The sequence below is a fragment of the Sycon ciliatum genome, chromosome 7, assembly GCF_964019385.1.
Source record: "Sycon ciliatum chromosome 7, ocSycCili1.1, whole genome shotgun sequence".
Classification (NCBI taxonomy): Eukaryota; Metazoa; Porifera; class Calcarea; order Leucosolenida; family Sycettidae; genus Sycon; species Sycon ciliatum.
In genome coordinates, this window is record NC_088649.1 from 10,172,396 (window position 1) to 10,196,306 (window position 23,911).

Genomic DNA, 23,911 nt, shown 5'->3' on the forward strand with positions numbered 1-23,911 from the left:
TAACAATTTCATTCATCTTGGGCACCCTTGGGCACCCTGTAAGAAGACCTTAGGGTCTGTTGGGAATGCCCAAGTAAAATAATAAAATACAATACAAAATACAATACATAGTGGAGCGGTACTCGTATCTCCGTACATGTACCTGCCCAGCGCTCCGGTGCAGTCCAGTACATGGAGCAGCTGTTGTAACACACGGCACAGTCGTGACCTAGCCCAAGTAACCACCAACTAATGTTACTTTTTTAGCAGAGCCTCGACAGAGCAAAAACGGTTGATGGCAGTCTCTTCATCAAGATCAGCCAAAGAGATCTGATCGCCAATGGCCTCAACCAGATGAAGCATCCGTCGCTTCGCTTTGTCCTCAACGGCCACGAGAAACACCAGCAACTCCGTTCTATACAGGTGATCTCCACCCAGGCGGAGAAGCGAGTCCAACCAATCGACTTGCTATGCTGCCATTCAAAGCTTACGTACTCTTGCTATAATGCAACAACCACAGTGCATCTCAAAATGTTTACTTCTCAAGCTCGAAAAGAACTACAGACTGCAGTACTTACTCGAGTGGTAGAGTCAAAAATTGCTGCTACATGCTGAACCGTTTTTTCATTCAAATTTTCGCATAGTTTTTCATTTTGACACGTCTGTAATGGAACCGAAATTCGATTTGCTGATGCTCCGTAATGTGTGTGCATTCTTCAATGGAGGAGAGTGAAATGGTGTCGATGGGACGAATTTACTTGCATATCAGGCTTGGGGACGACTTTGCTGTGTTCCCGCGCCTGATATGTGGAGGTTGCTCCATGTAACCTGGTATCATCGCGTTGTTCTCACCAGGAGCTTTCCAACGAGCACAAAATTGTGAAAATCGAGTGAAGGAAGCTAAAGTTATGACCTCAGGTTTAAGGTGAATATTGTGCTGAAATTTCTAATTATGCTTCAGGCTGTGCTGGTAATCAATGTGCAAAGGGTTAAAATTCCTTTTCAGTCACTTTCAGATAACTGAGTGACATGTCAGTTCGACCTGTTCTACAATATTTCCACTTTATAGCTACCCAGCTTATGTTACTACTGTACTAGTCATTCATGTTTTGAGTATTTTGTACATCATCATGAACATTCTTGAAAAACGGCATAAATGGCGTCAAAAACAATAAAGGTTCTTTGTCTCAGTCTTACAGGTTATAAATGTTAACCGACCGTTAGGCTAACAGTTAACTGTTAGGCACAAATGTGTCATCGTTTCAGCCCTACTTATCATCTTGTTACAGTCGTGGACCCCTTCGCTGCATCTGCTGCATCGCTGCATCTGCCGCTAGGGTTTACCGGGTGTTAGCGGCCGTTGTGAGTTCCCTTCGGGAATGGACACTATAATTTACTTTTTTTTACAGTCGTGGATAGTTGCTTCATAACTCGTTCCCATGTGTTTTCTTCTTCTACTTCACAAAGAGAGAATGCAAATACTTTAACGTCATTTTTCAGGGCTGGGAGTGAGTGTCATGAAAGTTAATTTGAATGTTACACTCTTTTGCTAAGGATCTCTAGAAGTCCTTTTTCCCCTTTTCAACTCACTCAACCAATGTGCGTCTGATACATTCGGTTTGTCAAGTACAGTCGTCCCTCTCTAATCCGGCACTTTATAATCCAGCACCCTCGATAAACCAGCACGATTTTCAGTAGCCAAAATGTCCTCTTCATGCACATTGCAGCAGTAAATCAGATTTGTTAATCCAGCACCCTCCCTAATCCAGCAGATTTTCGTGGCACAAATGGTGCCGGATTATAGAGGGACCACTGTACTAGCAGTAGTTTGGGATTGAGCTAATCGAAGAGTGTGCCTATATTGGGAGCTGAACCCCTCCCATCCTCCACCCTCCCCTCTTCCCCCCCCCCCCCCAGCCTGGGTAGTGTAAGAGGAAGTGTGAGCTTTTTAGGCTGAATACATTATTGAACCGTCTTTGCTGAGATGACACCTATACCATAGCTCCGTGGTTAGAACATCACTGGTCTAAATTCGAATCCTGGTAGTGGCAGTCAATTTTTCTTTAGACTTTTGATCCCTTTTCAGCACCTTCAACTAATGAATAGTCCTGTTGGTGACTGTTTGTGTGCTTTAGCGGCGCCGTACACCTCTCCACCTAGCCTGCGAGAATGGCTTTTCTGAGTGTGCTGAGATATTGGTCAATGCTAAAGCGCAGGTTAATTTGACAGACTGTGTAAGTATGCATATGTCGTTGACAAGAACTGCGGGACATTTGAGAGCTGTGAGTGCACCTATGCAGTGTCTGCACTAGGATTTCAACCCAATCAGGTTCATTTGTACCTGGTCCAACCCATGAAACCGGGCCAGCGCCGCGTCCGGCCAAGTGTGGCTACTGCATTACGGAGTTGTAACTATTTAGGACTCCCCGATGTATAATGACTAAATATTCCCAACTGGGTCACAGGTGACCCGGTGTTCTTTTTCCAAACGGGTTCAAGTATGCCCAAACCGGTACACCGACTCGGCTGACCCAGCTCTAGAGCAGACAAAGCTATCCAGTACCGCACTGAATGGGGGGGGGGGGGCAAATATATCTATTTTCATTTAACGCAGGTGGCAGTTTCAGCCAATGAGTTGCGCAACCTGTACTCTATGCTTACTGAAAAGTATCAGATCCTACTCCACAAGAATATCACCAAGAAATACCCTTTTTTTAGATGCGGCCTACATTGACATCAATGCCAAAGCTATGAAGACCGCTACGGAGCTTGGCTTAGATGACATGAGATTGGTTACTTGCTAAGACACAGTGTTCTTTTGTGACATGGAAAGACAACAAGACCGGGTTCACAGACTTCCTCCACTGCCAGCTAAAACCTCCCGCGACATGTGAAATAGGCATGGTCAGCCAGGCAGTTTCAGATGGGATAGTTGGCATGCTCCGCAGTACCGTCAGCCCCACATTGTGGCACAACAGATAGTCGGTCATTAACTGGCTCCGCTACTTCAACGAGAAGTCAAGGAATTTCTCGTGTTCACTTCAGCGAATTTGTATCCATCAATCACCAGATAGCTCATACTAGAGGCATTATCTTATGCCAGGTTGTATGTCAAAATTCCCCAGATAGATGGTGACATAATACTGCAAGGCAACAATTCCTTGCATTTTTACTGCGGGCGAAGCCTGGATGAAGAAAGAGAACAATAACGCTTTTGAAGTAAAGATGGGATCGTTTGATGTCGCCAAAGTGTTCGAGTTGGTAGGTGAATACATCCTAAGTAAACTGAGGCTTCTTCTTCAGGAAAGAAGCGTCGAATTATGCAGCTATGATGGTTTCGCCATCCTGAGACACACCTCCGGGCATGATGCGGAACTCACCCGAGTACCTACCAATCTTATCGCAAACCGAATAGCACCCCATCATATTATGGACTTGCAGTCAACCCCCCTCCCCCCCCCCCCCCCCCCGCCACCAAAAATCCTGAAGATTATCCCTACTGGCGTAATGAAGCGGATAAGCAGCATTCCGTTTAACGAGAAGGTTTTCGAAGATACCAAACTGCCATACCAGTATGCCTTTGTCGCCAGCGGTCGTCCACAGTAAATGCAGTTTGTTGATAATGCAGCTGGTACAAAGAAGGTGACCCAGAGGGAGGAGGAACACTGAGTCCTTTTATATTTTTACTAAAAGCCATGTGGTGCACGCAATGGGAACATGCAGCAACCATCGTGGTGGAGGCCAGGCGCTCCGTCGACCAACTTGTCTAGACATCGTCATGCTCTGGAGGCACCAGATAAATGGAAGTTTGAGGGAAAGAGAAAGAACAGGGGAAGCGGGAGGGGAAGGGGTGGGGGGGGGGGTAGATTGAGAAAGAGAATACATGAGAGCGTGTAGTTCAGCAAGTTCATGTAGCAAGTTTACAAGCCTTGCTTGCATCCAGTTGGAGAGTTTCATGCGCTCAGCCCGCAAGCAGGGAGAGCATTGGCCATGGTTGAGCGGGAACGACAAGGCAGGCACAACGGAAAGTCGTGTCACTGGCGTCCCTGGGCGGAGAGACGGGTGTTGGGGGTTTCATCTGCCAGCTGGAGAGGTTTGGGCATATTTGCTTTCAAGTGGCTCATCGGTGGGAGGAAGCAGAGCTTGTACAGGAAGCTCAGGGTCACCACCCTGCGCCTATGCTCCAGGCTTGGTACGGAGACACCAGGGCCTATCAGCTTAAGTGCCTGCATTGTACAGCGTCCAGGCGGGCCAGTGGTATCGAACAAAATCCCGAGGAGCTTGATCTTGCCCGCTTCAGGCACCCTGGTACCGTTGAACAGTACGTGGGGAAGAGGTGTTGCCGGACGGTGAAAGCCAATCGTGAGCGCCAGGGACTTGGTCGGTTAAAAAGTTATTTTCCACTCAGTACCCCATTGGGCGATAGGGTCCACGGCAAGCTGAAGCTGGGTCGCACTATCTGGGTTGCCGCACGAAGCCGCAATGCATTGGTAGACTGTGGTGTCATCTGCGTATAGAGCCAGAGAGGTGCTATCCAGTATTTCTTCCTCACAGTCGTTTACGTAAGCCAGAAACAGGGTTGGACCGAGGATACTGCCTTGGGGGGACCCCAGCAAGCACAGGGTATTCTGATGACGGCATGTTGTCCTTCGACTACAGCACGTAGTTGCCGACAGCAGAGATAGTTTGAGGGCCAGCGAATGAGCGGATCACTGATGCCGCATGCCTCTGGTTTATGGAGTACACCTCGATGTGAAACCTTGTCAAACGCCTCGACGATGTCGATGGCCAGTACATGTAACTCCTTATTCCATGGACCTTTGCTGACTTGGCTCCTAGACTAATGTACCATGCCACCGCTCGCCGCAGTGGATGACCAGTCGTTGTGCAGCTTGGTTAACAGATCATATGTACCGAGTCCCTTCCGGAAGCCATATTGTCGAGAGGAGATTACACTGTGCTTAGAGAAGAAGTTTATGATACAGTGGTTGCAGATTGTTTTCATTGTCTTGGAATAAATGTATGGGAAAGACACCAGACGACAGTTGCGCAGGTCTAATCTAGCTTTCTTCTTGTGAATCGGAACAACTCCGGCGACCTTCCATAGCCTCCGGTGCACTTCCTGCCGAAAGCACAAGGAGAACAGCTGGGCAACAGGCAAGCAGAGCTCATTAGCACAATTCTTCAGCACCCTGTGGCTTTCATGGGATTCAGTCTTCTGAGCTCTCTTTTGACAGTATCCGTTCGAAAGTGGACGGCAGTAAGCCAAGACTCAGTGTGAGGTGTTACAGGTGGCAGATCGTCTGATGGCAGATCGTTTGTAACGCCGTCTGCTCCGAGGCTGCACTTTGACGAAAAGAACGTGCCAAAGCACTCTGCTTTCTGGGAGTTGGCCGTAACCCGGACGCTGTTAGTGTCAACAAGAGTTGGTTTGGTTGTGGTGCGCCCACTACCACCTGCTTGCTTCAGCGTGGACCACCACTCTTGATCAGACATGCTCCCACGTGAAAGTTTGTCCCTTGGCGTGGCAAGGCGTATTGCCTGCACCTGGCGAAGAGAGTGAGTGCAATGCCTGGTCGCCTGAAGGGCCCCAATCGTAGCTGTGGCCAAGTAGTCGCGCGGGAGCGGTTCCAAGCTTCCTGTTTTGCCTTTACCTGGGCTGAACATTCAGGTGTCCACCAAATTGGGTCAGACAGGCAGGTTACAAGTTCACGAGATGGTATGAATTGCTTCATGCCTTGTGTAATGATCTCAGTGACATGACATGATTTGTTGGGACGTTTACTGATGGCTGTGGTCTAGTCAGATTGATGATAAAAATGAGAAAGTCGAGGTCAGTCTGCTAGGTTGTAGCGCCAGACCACTCGTTTCGTGGGAGGTTCCTCCGACGCTTGTGGGGGAAATTCAGCTATCAGAGTTACATCCGAGGCGCCAAGGGGAGGTTTGCAACGGACTGTTACGTCAGAAAGATAGTTAGACATAATCAGATCCAGTATATTGTCCCCTCGGGTCTTCATCATAACAATGTTGTTCCAGGCCGTGGCTAACACACATATCCTCGGCGCATTCCCTCGCTGGAGTAGTTTTATTGCTTCCTAACCACAAGCCGTTATGCACATTGAAGTCGCCAGCAAGGATAGCAGGGCTGGCACTTGCTCCGATTTTTCTGAAATCGTCCGATTTTTGATCGCCTGTCGGACAAACCGACCGATTTTGTTCCCAGGTCCCAGGTTCCCAGGTCGCGTTTTTCCAGTCATTGTATATGTACATGTACATGTAGCTGTAAAATGCACGAGTTCTTGCATGTGTGTGGACAGTTAAAAATGTGTTCACGGGCCCCAACAGCAAGCCATTTTCCTAGAAAAACTTTACCGGGGGATACCTCCCGACCCGAGTCAGATGTTTCTCCCTCCAAGTGTGGAAAGCCCTGGGATAATCTTCGACCGATGCTGCCTAACTCTGTCAAGAGTTGCATCAAGGTGCTCGAAGAATTTGGTGTCAGTGCCCAGACAGGAGCCTGGCCTGTAGGCAGCGCCAATGACAGTGTTTGTATGGGGGCCGTATAAACAGATACCCAGACATTTTCGTGAACACCACCGTCGATGTCATGGAGGTGCTGAAAGGCAATGCCATCCCTAATCCAGATTGCAACTCCTGCTCCATGAGCTGTGCAGTCTCGACAATTGGGAGGGGCATATCCAGGTAGTGAGACTTCCGCCAACTGTGTCTGCAGTGAGCTTGGTCTCTGTCAAGATAATAACTTCAGGCTTCGAGATCTTCACTGCGTGCTGAAGCTAACCAAGTTTGGACAGCAGTCCAAATGCATTGGTCATGTAAAGACAAAGTCAGGGAACGGAAGGGCGGGGAACGAAACCTGCTGCAGAGGGGTTAAGTCGGGGAGAAGGCATAATGATAATAGATAGATAGGCTAATGTCAACACTAGAGAGAAAGATTACTAGTACTCACGCTCGGGGAGTGCAAACGAGTTGGCTTCTGTTTCCTGGGTCATCTATTCTTGACAAGAGTAAATCTGCTGTGGTGTTCTGGTGATATCGATTCCCGCTGGCCCTTGAACGACTTCAGTGCATCAAATACCGTCCCTGTTCCTTGTGTATGTAAATGATGCTGATAGCTGCCTCGCTCCAGGGTCTGAAATGGGAACATTTGCAGACGACACCACGCTGTATGCCTGCGTCAATACACGCGATGATGCCATATGCCAAGCTGACAGTCTCCAAGCTTCCGTCAATGCGTTACATGCATGGGGAACACAGTGGCATGTTAAAGGGGAAGTATACCCCAAAAACAAATTTTCACCAGTTGTAGTCTTCGGGGTGCTGAGTCGAATGGTCTTGGTCCGAGGAAGCTGCGACGCTCCCTTCCTACTTGAATCCCAATCGAACTCGCGCACTTCCACCGAAACTGGGTGACTGCGCCATACTAGATGGGGATTTGTATGCAAAATGTCACTAAAAGCGCCATTTCGTTCTTATAAAAGCACGGATGACCGCAATTGGCCCATATCTTGTAGTCTTTTGCACGCTGAGTCGACTGGTTTTGGTCCAAAAAGGCTGCGATGCAGCGTTCCTCCTTTATTCCCAATCGAACATGGTTGAACAAGCGGTCACGTGCTCCTGGGTGCCCAAATCACCTGGTCACCGGGCCAGCAGGCGACAACTTTCACACCAAGGTTCAACTCGAGTTCAACTCGAGTGACAGGACTGCACCCAAAAAAGGTCAAACAGGCTAGTAAGTAATTAGTTGTACCCTGCAGGCACGATGACCAGGTGACTGGTGTACGCAGGAGCACGTGACCGCTTGTTCTACCATGTTCGATTGGGAATAAAGGAGGAACGCTGCATCGCAGCCTTTTCGGACCAAAACCAGTCGACTCAGCGTCCAAAAGACTACAACATATGGGCCAATCGCGGTCATCCGTGCTTTTATAAGAACGAAATGGCGCTTTTAGTGACATTTTGCATACAAATCCCCATCTAGTAGGGCGCAGTCACCCAGTTTCGGTGGAAGTGCGCGAGTTCGATTGGGATTCAAGTAGGAAGGGAGCATCGCAGCTTCCTCGGACCAAGACCATTCGACTCAGCACCCCGAAGACTACAACTGGTGAAAAATTGATTTTAGGGTATACTTCCCCTTTAAGTTTGAACCATCCAAGTCGCAGCTCCTTCGAATTTCCTGCCATCGACAGCAGCCTTGGCCTGTCCCCGCAATAAACTTTGGAGGGGAGGTTATTCCACAACAGCCACACCTCAAGCTTCTCGGAGTTATGGTTGACTCCAAGCTATCCTTTTCCATGCATCTCCGGTCAGTTGCTGCCAGGGCAAATTCACGTATTGGCCTCCTACGTAGAGCTGCTCGCGTTCTGGACTGTCGTGGCATGCTGGCCGTGTATCACGGCTTCGTCCGGCCCCTGCTCGAGTACGCTCCCCTTGTCTGGATGGTAGCTGCTCCCACCAACCTTCATCACCTTAACCCTTTATGTACCAGCCCCATCTCGAACCGTAAACACAGTTACGGTTGGGCGCGCCGCGCTTAGCTGCGCCGTCACCCGGGATCCTACGCGTGATTTTCACGCGGTTTGTTGCAACGGGAAGCTGAGATCCCACTGAACATCATAGCGTATGATAGTATAGGGGTTTGCATTTGATTTTTTTGCGCTACACAGCGCTGGACTTGAAGAAGAAGTTGCAGTTCGCCATGGCCGCGCAACCAGTACAGCTTGAAGACGCGATCGCCTTTGTGCTCGATGGAGGCGATTCAGACGCCTCAAATCTTGATTCAAGCGACTGTCCTCTCTCATCTGATGAGGAGGAAGATATCGATCTCGCTTTGCTTGGCGACGAACTCAGCGAGGGCGAAACTGAAACGGCTGAAGCGATAGAAGTAGAGGAGACGGCGGAAGAAATTTTTGGAGATGCAAGCAGTTCTGGAGAGGACAATGCTGACAATCAGCAATCAGCTGATAGTTCAAGTGGTGACGAGCCTGCAACTGCAAGGCGTGAATCTCGCCGCGCCACACACTCTCGTGGCACTGGTCGTGGCAGTCGTCCTGGTGCTCGCCGTGGAGTTGGCGGAAGTCGCGCGGGTCGTGGCGCAGCCATACCTATCGCTGCAGCAGCAGGAGCCGGAGGAACGCCAACTCGATCTTGGGATGATCAGGACAGCGCCCCAGCTCTTCCCGTATTCTCCCCGGTTCGTGTGCCAGGATGCCACTTCCCTCCCCAGTTCAAGCCAACACGTGAGGTAGATTTTTTCCAATTATTTTTTTCTAGTGCTGTAGTTTCTGCAATTGTACTTTTCACAAATAGTTATGCTGACCGCCACATTGCTTCTCGCCAATCCTATGCAACCAACGATGGGCACTGGCAAAATACAAATGTAGATGAGATGTTCAACTTCATAGGGCTGTTATTGTACATGGGCATTGTTAGATTGCCTAGAATCCAGCATTACTGGAGCACAGCGCCGCCTTTGCACGGAACCTGGGCGCGTGCTATGATTTCAACTAGGACTAGGTTTCAAGCTCTGCTGTCATTTCTGCGTGTAGTTGACCACACCTTAGAAGACCGTAGTGACAAATTGCACAAAGTTAGATATTTGTGCGATCACATATGTACTACTAGCTGTCAACTGTTCCAACCAAGCCGGAATATCGCCATAGACGAGCGAATGGTCAAGACGAAAGCCCGCTTTAGCTACAAACAGTATATTAGAAATAAACCAGTAAAATTTGGAGTGAAAGTATTTGCATTATGTGATAGTGATAGTTCGTGCTTGTGCAATTTCAAGATATACACTGGGCGTGCTGAAGCTGGCCAAGCGGATGTGGGATTAGCTCACCGCACTGTGACAGATCTGATGGAACCATAATTATGCAAATCAAGGCTACTTTTTGTACACGGATAATTTTTATTCCTCGCCAATGCTGTATAATGACCTAGCTGATAATTACAACACAAGAGCTTGCGGAACATGCCAGGCTAATCGCCGTGGATTTTCTCCGCTGCTGAAGGACGTCAAACTATACCAGCGACGCGCCCAGCGGTCCGATATGCGGTATATACGGGACGGTAGCTTGCTGCAGCTGCAGTGGATGGATAAACGGTGTGTGACAATGATATCCAATATCCACAGTGCTACGGAATATGTGAATGAAAATAGAACTATAAAACATCATGGTCAGCTACATAATGTTACTGTAAAGAAGCCAGCAACAGTACAGGAATACAATATGGCAATGGGCGGTGTTGATAAATTCGATCAACTCGTATCTTCGTTTTGTATACTTAGAAAAACGAAAAAATATTGGAAAACACTATTTCTTGATTTTGTAGAGGTAGCTGCTGTCAATTCATTCATTCTTTATGAGTATTGGTCTAGACAGAACCCAGGTGTTCTCGGTGGTGACCGCACCATGACCCAGTTAGAGTACCGGCTGGCCATCATCCGGCAGTTGTGTAATATTGACCATGACACGCCGGTTCCACTGTATAACCAATCGGCAAGGCCACAGCCTGTAGTAAAACCACCACCACATCTACCAGTGTTTACTGAAGAGAGCAGAAACTGTGTGGTTTTCAAAGGCGTCGATCCACCGAAGTCCAAATTTGCGTGTTCAGTGTGCAAGAACCGCAAAAACAACCCCGCTCATTTTTGCCTAAATTCAGAGCGTAATTGCTTTGCAGCTTATCATGCTGAGTAAAACTCTATTCCGTGAGTGTATTATAGTGGAAATATGACTGGCGTACCAACATAACTGTATAATTTGTTATAGCCTTGGTGGTGCTGTCAGGACTTCTTGATTTTTTGCTATTTTCGCACTTTTTGATAATTTTCAGGACATGCCGCTGTAACACCAATTGAGATCTGGTCTTGACTATTGCTTCTCTGCAAGCCTTCATCCATCTACTTTCAGAAAAACAAAACATGTCCATACAAAATATCTGTCGGTCTTGAGATATGAGTGTATATGTGGAGCGGGGATCCCTTACATACATTAGAGGCGCGGTACATAAAGGGTTAAGGGGTGCAGAGGCGTGCCCACCACATCCTGGGACCCAACATCTTGTTACGGAGCCTCGAGGCCCGACGGACAGTGGCGGCGCTGACTTTCGTCTACAAGCTACTGGGCCAACCGGGTCCTCCTCTGTTGAGATCCATGGTCCCTCCTCTCCTTGTCCACCGTGCCGCACCTGTAACCCGGAGACAATGTCAACAATCTGCTTCACACCCCTACCAACTGGAAAGTGTTCTCCCTCCAGGCGCTCCTAACTACCTAAGACGCTCCTTTCCATACAACATCAACAACACCTGGAACGCGCTGCCATCCTCCCTCTTCACCAAACCACCATCTCCTAAGGGCCTACAATCCTTCAAAGCGAACGTCCACTACCATCTTCGCCGAAGCCAGTGGCTTTGGGCCACAGACTCCCTCTAACAGTTCAGAACTATTTCCATCTTGAAACCCCCCCCCCCCCAAGCATTGCATCATGTTCACTGCATCTGAACTGCCTTTGAATCTATTTTTCTCTCTTCTTGTTCTCTCTCCACACACCCCCCCCCCCTCTCTCTCTCTCTCCTCAACCATTCTACCTAACCTTCTCTTGTCTTATCGCTAAATCACCCCCTTCTTTTAGGCTATGGTGCGCAAGCTCATGTTAACGCCGAGACCATAGGTCGGTGTTGTGGGCTTGCCTCACCAGCACATGCTTGCTTTGCAGCCCCTACTCTCTCTGCTGTTTTGTTATTGTATACTCTGTTGTCTTCTCCCCTTCTGACGAGTAGGTTGTGTACTTAGTAAAAAAAAAGAAAAGAAAAAAATAGTACTTTGTCGTCTCTTTCGGCTGCAGTGTAGTGATCCTGGTCTTGTGCATCCGCTTCCGCGCCGCTCGAATCAGTGGATGCAGCTGCTAGATGATGTATATTGCTCATTTCGTGTGGGCGCATTTCGTCATGCTGCCCAGGTATGAGCCCTTCGTCAGAGGTGATTGCAATGTCAGGGTCTTCCTCGTCTTTGTGTCCTACAGACAGACTTGGGCCGGTGTTGGCGTTTGTTTCGACCTCTACTACTGGTACTTGGGGGCAGCTTTGCTCCAGTGCTGGTGGGGTTGTTGGTGGTGTTGCTGGCTTCTGCTGTTCGTGGAGGTCAGGTCCAAGGATGACTGGGGCCTACTGGGAGCCCATAGTGGGGTTGGCATGTGTGCTCTCACCTTACAGCAAGCTGGCGTAGGCGTTGGATTTTGCCCCTGTGTCCTTGGCATGGCAGTTGATAGCAATATGCTGAAAGCCAAACTGGCTCGGAGATAGTAAGCTATTGACCTCTACAAACGAGTAGACCTGACGACTAATCATTGATTCAAAGAGTTTACCGACTCCATCAAGGAGGGAAATGGGTCGGTAACTCAGCGGTCAGAGGCATCTGCCCTACCCTTGTACAGGGGAATGACTACCGCTGACTTCCACTCAAGAGGCTGCGTACTGCTTAAAATGCAACGGTTGAAGAGTTCGGTCAGGGATCGGGCTAATACTTCAGCCAATTCCCGGAGGGTACGGTTGGGCAGCGCGACGGCTGGGAGCATCGCACGGAGAGGCGAACTAATGCATTGAATGTGGATGCAGTTGACGGAGGCGAATTAATGCATTGAACATAGATGCAGTTGACAAAGGCTTGATCTGGAATAGGTCCTTCGTAAGTGGAAGACAGGGAGTGGGCAATGCAGTGAATGATGATGACTTAGACTGAGGTTCTGTACTGTAAGCCGAAAAAAGGTCGGCTAGAGGATTGGCTTTATCCGTGTGTGTGTGTGTGGGGGGGGGGGGGTGGGCGTGTATGTATATACATGTGTCATTGTGTGTAGTCGGTGGTACTAGTGAAGCTTATATCAGGTCCACTCTGATTTAGCCACCTACACTAGTAGCAACTATTACCCTCGCCGGGGGCAGGGGTAACTGCAGCTGGATCCCGTGACGGATACCCTGATGGCGTCAATCCTTTTTCTGCATTTTATCCTCACCCACTTGCTGAGGTGTGGTGAGCCCATAAGTGGGTTCATTTCCAAGTCCACCCATAGTTTACGGATTTCAGGGTGTATTGGCCGTTGGGCGGTTCAATAGCCAATGGAGTCATCTTTCCGAGATTATTTTGAGTCTCTCTAGTAGTATAGGGGAAGGGGGTTCTGGCTCACCTTCTAGGTGAGCCAAAATCGACTTTCTCGATCGGCCCTTCGGGCCTCCCTCCCAAGTCTCCCCCCTCCCCCTATACTACTTGTACTAAAGGATAGACACCCAGTACTAATATTACAACTCCAAGTACTAATATTACACCTCCAACTTCCTGGCGCATCCTCTACAGAGCCCATTGTACAAGTAGGTTCCCAGTACGCACCTCCCGCACCCAAACATGGCACGCGAATGACCAGCTCTGGCACTCCTGGTGACACTGACCGTAATGGTTGGCAGTATCCTCCACACCGACACATGGCTCGTGCTCCCGCACTGCAGCGTTCTATCACATCACAGTACAAAAAGCCGATGTCCAGTAAGCGAGGCAGCCTCCAAGGGGCAGAAAGGATCAAGCGGAAGTGCTTCTACCTCGGAAATGTCGATCCTGGGTGTGAGGCTGACTCTATCAGGGAGTGGTGCAAAAAGAAAGCAGTTGACGTCCTCAGTTGCTCAATTTCGGAGTCCAAGTACTTTGGTACTGCTTATGCTCACCTTGTTGTTCCGGCTGAGCATACTGACCAGGTTCTCAAAGAAGATTTCTGGCCAAGCAAAGTTTCCATCAGGGAATGGAGATTTGCATCCGACAGCACAACCTTGGATCAGTCTGCTAGTAACTAAACCGTGCAATTGGACCCACACCCACCTTCCTCACTGAACCCACACGCACACCCATTCTTTCCTACCAGACACTCCCTTCCCACTCACCAGCATTCTACACCACCCCAGCTCACACTCATATCAACAAACTGTCGTTCTGTAGTAAATAAGTGTACAGAGCTTACTATTGTTGCTGAAGAGTGGCAGCCTGACATAATCTGCCTAACTGAAACCTGGCTCGACCCGAATATTGCACTTAATATTACACGTTATGACACCTTCCGGAGGGACAGGCCCCCTGCAGAGAATAAGTCCGGGACAAGTGCAAGAGGTTATGGTGGTGTCTCTATCCTTGTTCGACAGAATAAGTTTAAGTCTGTTGCCATGCGTCCCGATCTAGCTCGCGATGGGTGCGAAGCCGTTTGGGTTCAACTCCAGCCGTATCTGGCTGCAGCTGAGCCGATCCTCCTCTGCTGCAGTTATCGTCCACCTTCTGCTAAGCCAACAGATATAGCAAGGTACTGCCAGACTCTCGAAGACGTACTCATTACTCTTCCTCTTTCATCTTCTCACGTTATCTTGACAGGTGATTTTAACAGCAAGCACACGTCATGGTGTTCGACAGATTCCACCAATACTGCCGGTGCTGAATTGTATCGCACGCTCAGTCCATTTGGTCTTCACCAACTCGTCAACACATGTACATACACGTCACCATCTGGTGTCCAAGCCTGCTTGGATTTGGTATTTAGTAACCGTGCCAATCTCTCGTCTTGCGTCGAAACTGACTGCCCTCTGGGCGCCTCAGACCATGCCATTGTGTACTGCCAGTTCGACATTCCCCTGCCTCAGTCTCCCCGCGAAATAACGTCTCAAGCTCAGGAGCCTAACCCTATGTCTTTCGATCTCCGACACGTCACACCTCCTGTGTGGGAGGCGGTCAATGCAGACTTAGACTCAGTACCTTGGAACTCATTAATATCCTCAGACGTGGACAGTGCACTTAGTAACCTGCACAGTGTCCTGCAGACTGTGCTGTCCAAGTATGTTCCCCTTCATAGCTCCCGCAAACCAAATCGAACTCCCTCAACCCCAGGGTCTACACGCAAATATCATCCATGGGTTTCCACTGAACTACGCAAGGCTATCAAGTTGAAGCGTGACCTATTCAGCCTCTTCAAGAAATTCCCTACGGACTACAACCTATCAGCATATAAGGCACAGCGGAACCAGGTGAGACATCTCTCCCGCTGGTGCCACCGCCAGTACATTCGTTCAATCAAAACAACACTTACCTCAGGCAGCACTACGCTTCACCAGTTTGTCCGCAGTCAGCGATCGCACAAAGTAAAACCTGGCATCCCTGACATTGCAAGCCCTGATGGGCTGCTGGTGTCCGACAGCTTCCAAAAAGCAACCATCCTCAACAAGCAGTTTACCTCTGTCGCGGTGCCTGATGACCCACGTTTAGTAATACCCCCTCTCCAATATGACACTCGTCTTACTCGCCAATTCGCCCGCGTTCATATCACTACAGCAGATGTTCGTAAAGCCATCTCAAACCTGAAATCTGGGAAAGCGCCAGGGCTAGACGGTATCACGAACAATATGATAAAGAAGCTAGCTCCTGCGATTTCTTTTCCACTTAGCCGCCTATTTAACCTCTCCTTTACCACAGGCAAGTTCCCTACTGACTGGAAACTGGCTAAAATTGTGCCTATTTACAAGTGCAAAGGCAGCAAATCTCAAGCTAGTAACTATCGCCCAATTTCCCTCCTGTCCTGTATTTCAAAACTTTGCGAACGGCTCTTCTTCAATCAATTGTATAATCATATTTCTCCTGCTCTGGATCCCGCGCAATCTGGGTTTCGTCGTGGTGACTCGACCGCTCTACAGCTCACCAAGCTGATCCAAAACATTGCCGACCATCGTCATATGGGGCGGAAAGTTGCCATGTGCTTTTTCGACCTCGAGAAAGCTTTCGACACCGTGTGGCACCGTGCATTACTTGCTAAACTTTCCAAAGTTTTCGGTGTGTGTGACTCAGCGCTGGAGTGGATTACAGACTACCTATCCGACAGAACGCAAGTTGTCTTTGTAGGTGGAACTCTCTCAGATGCTTCACCTGTTCTGTCCGGAGTGCCCCAGGGATCCATCCTAGGGCCCCTCCTTTTCCTAGTATATATAAATGATCTTCCCAGTCATGTTGAAGGTGTGTCCTTATTTGCTGACGATACTGCACTGCTCCGGTTCAATGAGTGTCTAGACAGGCTGCGAGACAGTCTCCAGCGCGGTATCAACGAAGTCCATCAGTGGATGACTACCTGGAGACTAAGACCTAATATCGCCAAGACTGAGATATTATTCCTGCCGAACTCAGAGCCAACCTATGCATTCACTCTTCCCGGATCCCTCACAGACCTCACAGTGGTAAAACAACACAAACATCTTGGTTTGGTCATTGACTCAGACTTATCGTTTAGTAGACATGTCGACTATATCTGTAGCAAAGTCAGTAAAGCTGTTGGCTACCTCGTGTCTCACTGCTCACACCTACCGCTTGAATGCATTCGACTTTTTTATCATTGCTATATTCTCCCCATTTTTCTCTATTGCTCAACCGCCTGGTCATCCCTACTTAGTAAATCGTTAATGAGTACCCTGGAAGTCCACAATAAGAGGATACTCAAAGTCCTTTTCCGTAAACCATCATACTTTCCTTCTGCCGAGCTGTATGATATGTTTAACACCTTCCCTATCTCTAGTCAAGCGGATCGAAAACTGTGTATTGTTGTTCATTCTATTCGTCTTGAAAAAGCCCCGCCACACTTGCGTAAATATAACTGGTTTCTTCCCACTCGTCCTACGCGCAATCCCTGCACTTTACCTAAAGCCCGAACCTCAGCTTATACCAGATCTCCGTTTTTTGCTGCCTATTCTCTCTGGCTGGCCCTGCCTCTATCAGTAAAATCGTCTTGTACGCTAAAGGATTTCAAGGCCAACATGAAGCTCGTGTTCTAATAACTGCTAGTTCTTCATCCACATTTGTTTCTCAGGCTTTGCCTCCAGTAATGTGTAATATTTATTTATTTTTGCTTTGTTTTTGTTTACTGCCATGGCTGGCTACCGCCCCCCTCCCTCCATATTGGCCTATATTCTCTGGCCACGGGAAGGTGAAATAAATAAAAAAAAAATAAAAAAATAAATAAGTACTAATATTACACCTCCGACCACTGATCCAATGTTGGCTCAACCCAGTTCCAGAAAAGTGAGCCAACTTGCTGTCTCCGAGAAAATCGAAAGTGAGCCAACTTCAGCTTTTTCACTTACCCGATCTTGGCTCACTTCGAGGACTGATGTGGGATCGGTTTCTGAGCCAACTTCGGGTGGTTCAGCTTTGGGTGAGGATTCCTAATTATTCTGTATTAGAGGAACGGTTGCCATAGGTATAACCAACGATTCTACACAAACTTTCCAAGATGACAAGCAAGAAGCCAACCCCGTTTGACACAGCTGCTATTCTCAATGACTTCATTGATTATCGAATCACCATCAAGGATGGGAATAAATGTGGTTCACTGACAATCAATGGTAAGGAACCATACATAAAATTCACTGATGAGACAAATATCATGAATGCTGTGAAGAAAGGACAAGAGGACTCTCTGAAATTTTCTACTGACAGTGACATTTGTAAATCCATCCGTTGTATCAAGAAGCAGATAGAATCCGAAGGAAATGTGGTTAGAAGCAGAATTAACACAGCAAAATGTGAGCACCCAATCCTGTTTCTCCAGATTTCTCCTGATTGTGCTATCTTTGATGAGGACAACAAACCATCAAAAACCAACAAGATCAAGCAAGGTGACACCGTCAATGGTATCGTTCACCTGAAGTGGGTTTACAAAGACAAGACCGATGACACTCTCAGTCTCAAACTTGTTGTTGTTGCTATAAAGCATTTCCAGAAAGAAGAAGTGAAATTCTCAGCTAACGATTTGTAAAAAATAGTCAAACAATCCACAAAAAGCAAAAAAGCAAAAAATATTTTTTTAGAAGTGAAATCATGGATGCGTGGTTTGATGACGACTACTCCACAAACAAAGAAGAAGAAATGATGGATACATGGATAGATGATGAACACTCTACCAGGAAAGATAAGATGATAGCGGACTACAATAATTATTGACTATAGAAACCAGGAATGGTTTCCTACAGATATAGAATTGATGATTTTGGAAAATGAAGTAACTCCAGAGGATCTTGAGGTGTATGAGATGAAGAAAAATGATCTGTATGATACCACATCTTTCTTCGAAGAAATAGAAAAATCCAAAACCAGAACAGGAATCGAAACAAGGTTGGAGATAACCCTGAACAAGGTTGGTTTACCAAAATATCTTAGCAAAACCCCATTCAACAATCTTGTTGCTAAAATTCAGAGGATCAAGGGAGTAGCAAATAAAGAGAAAAAAGTCAAAATGAGTTATCCATTCCTACTTTCGAAACTCATTGATGATGAAGATGATGTGATCAAGATCAAACCATTCATTCCAAAGTGTAAAAAGTCACAACAAAGACTTGCTGGCATATGGGAGGATTATAGAAAATCGAATGTGTAAGAAAAAGTAAAAAAAATGTCTTTCTTTCTTTTTCCTTTTTTCTTTCTCATGATCACTGGACGAACTGCTTCATCATATCCGGAGCATAACTCATGAATGAAATGCTGCTATCAAACCCCTCCTCAGCCAGATATCTTGGTATTTCATGGTGTCCGAACGCTAACGTGCTACATCCATCTTCTGTGATGTATCGTTTTGTGTTCAATGGTGATAAGGCTATCTTATTAACCGTTTCTCCGAAAATGACGTGTCTATGACTCCGGAGTGTTGTCATTTCTCGATGGAACACGGATTGATCCAAGAGACAATTTCGGAAATCATCATGTTTGATAGTTTTCTTGAGCACTGCTTTTTTCACCCCCTTTGCTCTTTTTCCACTTTCCTCACCAGAGTAACTGTACATCTTGGAACGAAGTCCTACAAACTCAGTGATCAGTTTCCCACCGAGTTCATCTTTGAACAGGCCAACAACTTTCTTGTTTTTCTCGGAATATAACGGATGTGATTGATCATAATTGCTTGTATCATACTTCTCAAGAAACTCACTCATGTCATGAAACAGATCATCAGTAAAGAAATGAAGAACCAAGCTGTCTGTATCGGTGTACAAGAGTCTCACATCAGAGCCATACATCACTTTCAGGTGATTGTAGTAAAAGTCATACATGAGTGTCTTTGAGAGATCCAAAATCGACATCCCAACATATATGGGCTTGTTGAGGACGACCTTTGTCCTGTTACTTTGTACCCCGACCAGGTCATCGTTGAAGATCACATGGCGGTTGTACGTTGGTTTGGCAACAAGCTGTTTGATTTTCTTCTCCTCACGACTTCTCAGCAATTTTATGTTGACTCTCCTCCGAACGTTCTCCATAGTTTTCCCAAACACCGCATTGTTCATCAGTTTATAGAAGTCCTTAGAGAAATCATCCTTTGCCTTCTTCCGGAGGTCTGTATTCTTCTCGATGTAGTTTCTCATCCACGGTGTCTGAGTAAATTTCAGAGCACGATGAATTTTGACACAACGTAGTCCGAGCTGAGTGTAGAGTTTCAAGTTTCGGTAATGAAGAACGTACTTTGTCTTGTCCCTCAAGTTTGGTACAAGTTTGAGAGCATCTACTCCGGAAGAATTGAGTTTATCAACAAGCTCCTGCTGGTATGGAGATAGCATGTCCTCATTGACGGAAAGACGTTCCGGAGCAACGGGATAATCGTTGTGCTTCTCATGAAGTTCGTGTGGATAATCCAGATCACACTCGACGATTTACCCCGATGAGGAATCATCTTGAGTATTCAGTATCTTATTCAGGAGTTTCTCTGATGGTTTCTCCCACCGAAAATCAGACACTGGGAGATGCTGTGACATTGCCCAACCATAGAGATTGTTGGCATCGAGATACTGGATAAATGACGATGGCTGATCAGCATCAAATTTCTCCTGATAGTGATTATTAGCAGCAGCATATCGTTGTGAGACCATCGACACACCGCCTCTCATTCCTGATTCTACAAACAAGTGCTGATCATAGTCTGTTAGTAATTCCAAGGACACACCTGAGTACATCAACAGAGCATCCCAGGCAAATCCAGGCAGAGTGTAGTAATTTGCTGGATCCAGCTGATACGTTCTGACAGCTTCTACTCTGAAATTCTCAAAGATGTCAGCCAAGAGAAACACGTCGGTCTTGAGATACAAGTCGTGATAATCACCAAGAGTCTGACAGTCGAATTTCATCCACATTGTCTCAGCATGTTTGTAGTCATCGTCACTCACCCCCTCATCAGCCAGTGAAGAATAGAACTTACTCTGTGCTGGCAGCTGAGTCTCATCGAACCTGGAGAAGCTGTTCATGTACTCATAGGGGTATACTCCTTTTCTCATCAACAGCTGATGGTTTGACAACGTCTTGGTGTGAGTGAATGACTCATCTGGTGTCGTTTTCACCAGTATATCGAGTGACGCATTGAGAAACTGGCAGCTGTCGATGAACCGGAACTGTCTCCATGTGAATGAGATGAATTTCTCCATGTTGTTGGGAATGACTGATATCTCACCCACAGTTTTACTCTTACACACACCATCCTTATCCGTGTATGTGACGGTCTCAACATCTGTCTTTCCGATTGCTCCGATGAGATGATGACTGTCATAGCCTTTCAGGTTGTGAAAAACCACAGGGATGTGCTGCTTGTATGGATACATTTTGAGTTTGATCTTACAGTCATTGTGTGCGGCACCGCGGAAATCACCAGTGATGTGGTCGTGATCACGGACTCTATCCTCACCAAGTTTCTTTTAACAAATCCAACAGTCTTCTGTCTCTCTGAACAATTCTTCTTGTTCCTTAGTGAGATCCATCGGTGCTGGATTATTGAGTGCTGATTGGATTTTCTTCTCCTCAGCTTTGAGTTTATCAAAGAATACATCCATGGCATCAACACCCCGGTAGAAACACTGACTTGTCATCACTCCGTCAGAACGCACCACGACGTAACCAAAACCACAAGGAACATGCTGTGAATCCCGGCTGGTTTGTTGGCTTTTCACTCCATCGATTTTCTTGATCAGTGCCTCAGTGTCAGCATAGATTACATAGGGACATTGTAGCATTTTGTGATGATTCGTCAGGCGAAATAGCACGTCATCGTACATTTGAGATCAGCGGGAAGAAGATGACGACGTCCACTAATTTAGTATCTGTGCACACGAATCTGCTGTGTGTGTGACTCTGTGTGTCAGCTATGATATCATCTTCTGTGGTTCCATGCCTAGCATGTACGTCTGAACCATCCTGCAAAGTTTGAATGACGTAGGTTGAGCGATCGCTCCGCGAAATATACTTTTTGAAATTCTCTTCATAGTATATCTTCCACCATTGAAATTTCGAATTTCTTCAAAAAAAAGTGCTGAGAGGGGTGGCTTGCAACCTCGATATGGCTTGTTCCAGGCATGCTTTGGAGCCATCTTCTGTTGAAGTAGTGGCGGGGATCTGCCCTGCAACTGCTACAACAAAAAATGATTCGATCTGAGAAAGGGTGAGACCGCGAATCTCGGTTGAATATTGAGTATTTCAGGCCTTTTCACAACGAAGATGGAGTTCTTTTTGGAGATGGACGTCGCGGCAAAGGACATGGTGTCCGACGTCTGGCGTCTGGTGAAGCCAGGGATCATTTGTCCAGTCAGGTCGGCAGCCTAACCGTCGGTAAGCTTGTGTTTGGATCCCGTTCTGCTCGATGTGGTAGATCACAAACAATTTGATATCGCACAAATTGATCTCAGCATCGTGCGTACGGTATTTTATATTCAGAAAATCCCAAAGTGTCTCTGTGTGGCCGTCCTATGCCATGAGAAACTCCAATCAGGCTCCTATGTCCTCTGCCTTCATGATTGAATGTCCACTTCGTTTGAACAACGAACACAACAATCGAGGACGGCTTTGCAATGAAAAATACAGCTATACTGGAGCTGAAAAAAGGAAGAAAAAAACGTGCTCAGGATGAGACTCGAGTACACGCATACTCTCCCAGCAGGTGAAACGCAAATTTTTGTGAAAAATGGGTGACGCCGACTGACCAGTAATTTCGCCTGACGAATGAACTTCAGTGTTGGTAGATTTCCATCTTCGTCTGGTTCTGGTAGTACCATGTGTGCTGATAATCCAGTGACATTATCACAATACTCCTGATGATTGCTCAGGGATTTCTCTGTGTTGTGTGGTTGGAGACATCTTGTACAGAAGAATTTCCTGGCTTTATGCTTTGACTGATCGTAGCACAATCTGCTGAAATCTTTGATCCAACAGTAGTGATTCTGATCTTCTTTTTGGTATAGTAGAAGATTGATCACAATCTCACCTCTTTTCTTTGTCAGCAGTAGTGGATAGATCACGTTATCCTCATACCCAAAGACATTGATAGCTAGGTTGTTTTGCTTCTCGACTTTGGAAATTTGACTCAGTGGTGTTGGAAAATCGATTCCGAGCAGATCAAGTTTATTGCTATAGTCTGTATACTGAGTTACCCTGTCACCATTTTTCTTTGCTGGATACAGAGCTGAGAGCAGTGCCCACATCAGACATTTATCATCCTTATTCTTGACATTGATGATTGCCTTCTTTTTCTTGAGCTCGTTCGGTAAATCAATGTAGGATTTACCTCTCATTGGCTGATATGCTGCTACATCAACGTAAAATCCGACGATATGATTGATGTGCCAGTTTGATCCATTCTGTATCCACTTATCGATATTTCTATGAATTTGTGTGTGTGCCGTTCGAATACCGTCATCAATCTCATGAGATGTTGTGACTGTCATTGGTCCACTCCTGAAGTATGGTGTGTCTGTGGTTGTTATGTCATCTCCTTTCTCCATTTCTACTTGTAATGCCAGACTGACTTTCACACCCTTGAGATTTTCCAGTTCTTTCTGTATCAATGTTCTCAGTGGGATGTTGATACTGTCAAAGAATATATACAGATCTGGATGATTCTCTTTCGGTTCATAGATGAACGATTTCAGAATCCCTTTGGGTACTGACTTTGAGACTGTGAACGGTGGTGTGACAATCGGTTTCCTCTTTCGATTCTTCCGAATCTGTTGCTTGAGAAGTTCCCGATTCTTTCTTTGGTCTAATTTTTTATGAATCCACCGGAGTTGTTTCTCAGTCTTGAGTTTCTTCTCATCATAGGTGATAGTGAGTTTGCTCAGGTCAAATTCCATCTTTACACTACACAAGGATTTTTTCAATCAGTGATAGCATTACTGTATATCACAACCCTCTAATGTACATTAATCTACATCCTAGAAAGAAAAAAAAGAACGGGGTGTGTCCAAACCTAGATTCGAACCCACGATCTTGTGATTGGAGACACAGTCATCATCAGCTGACATCACTGTGAGATTTGACCTTTCTCGGAGTTTTTCAGTTTCCGAGTCGGGACTTTTTCAGAGCTCACACATTTTTCAGTTTCGGAGTCGGAGCTTTTTCAGAGCTCACATATTTTTCAGTTTCGGAGTCGGAGCTTTTTCAGAGCTCACATATTTTTCAGTTTCAGAGTCGGAGCTTTTTCAGAGCTCACATATTTTTCAGTTTCAGAGTCGGAGCTTTTTCAGAGCTCACATATTTTTCAAATTTACGTGTCTACATTTTTCACAACCAGCTGAGTTGATCAAACGGGACCCAGCTGTCGAATCTTGCCGAGTAGCCTTTCCACCTCACAAGGGCTTGTTTCTTCTTGTTGTCCTTTCGGAGCACTTTCTCGATCCGGTAGATTTTTGAGTAGTTTTCTGGAGCTCTTGCTCATAGAACGACCCGTCAACGGATTCACCATCGAGGTCCTTGACAGAGTACGTAGTCGGTCTGGTCGGGAGAATATTGGTGATCCGGAAAACCTCCTCGGTCCAGTTCGGAGTGTATCCTTTCTCGAAATGTCGTTTCTGCTTCACCAGTCGGACGTGGTCATCTATCTGGAA

General features: G+C 46.7%; 2 protein-coding genes across 2 annotated transcripts in view; one reads left to right on the forward strand and one right to left on the reverse strand.

Moving 5' to 3' along the window:
- The first annotated feature begins 1,936 nt into the window (after window positions 1-1,936).
- LOC135820958 (uncharacterized) overlaps window positions 1,937-23,911 on the forward strand; it is a 124,941-nt gene continuing 102,966 nt past the window's right edge. The window contains exon 1 of the mRNA XM_065334017.1: window positions 1,937-2,213. The gene's annotated coding sequence lies outside the window, so the exon portion shown is untranslated. The remainder of the gene's footprint in view (window positions 2,214-23,911) is intronic.
- On the reverse strand, window positions 18,491-19,609 carry LOC135821608 (uncharacterized). The gene has a single exon (XM_065334606.1). The coding sequence runs from the start codon at window positions 19,607-19,609 to the stop codon at window positions 18,491-18,493; it is 1,119 nt and encodes a 372-aa protein (XP_065190678.1).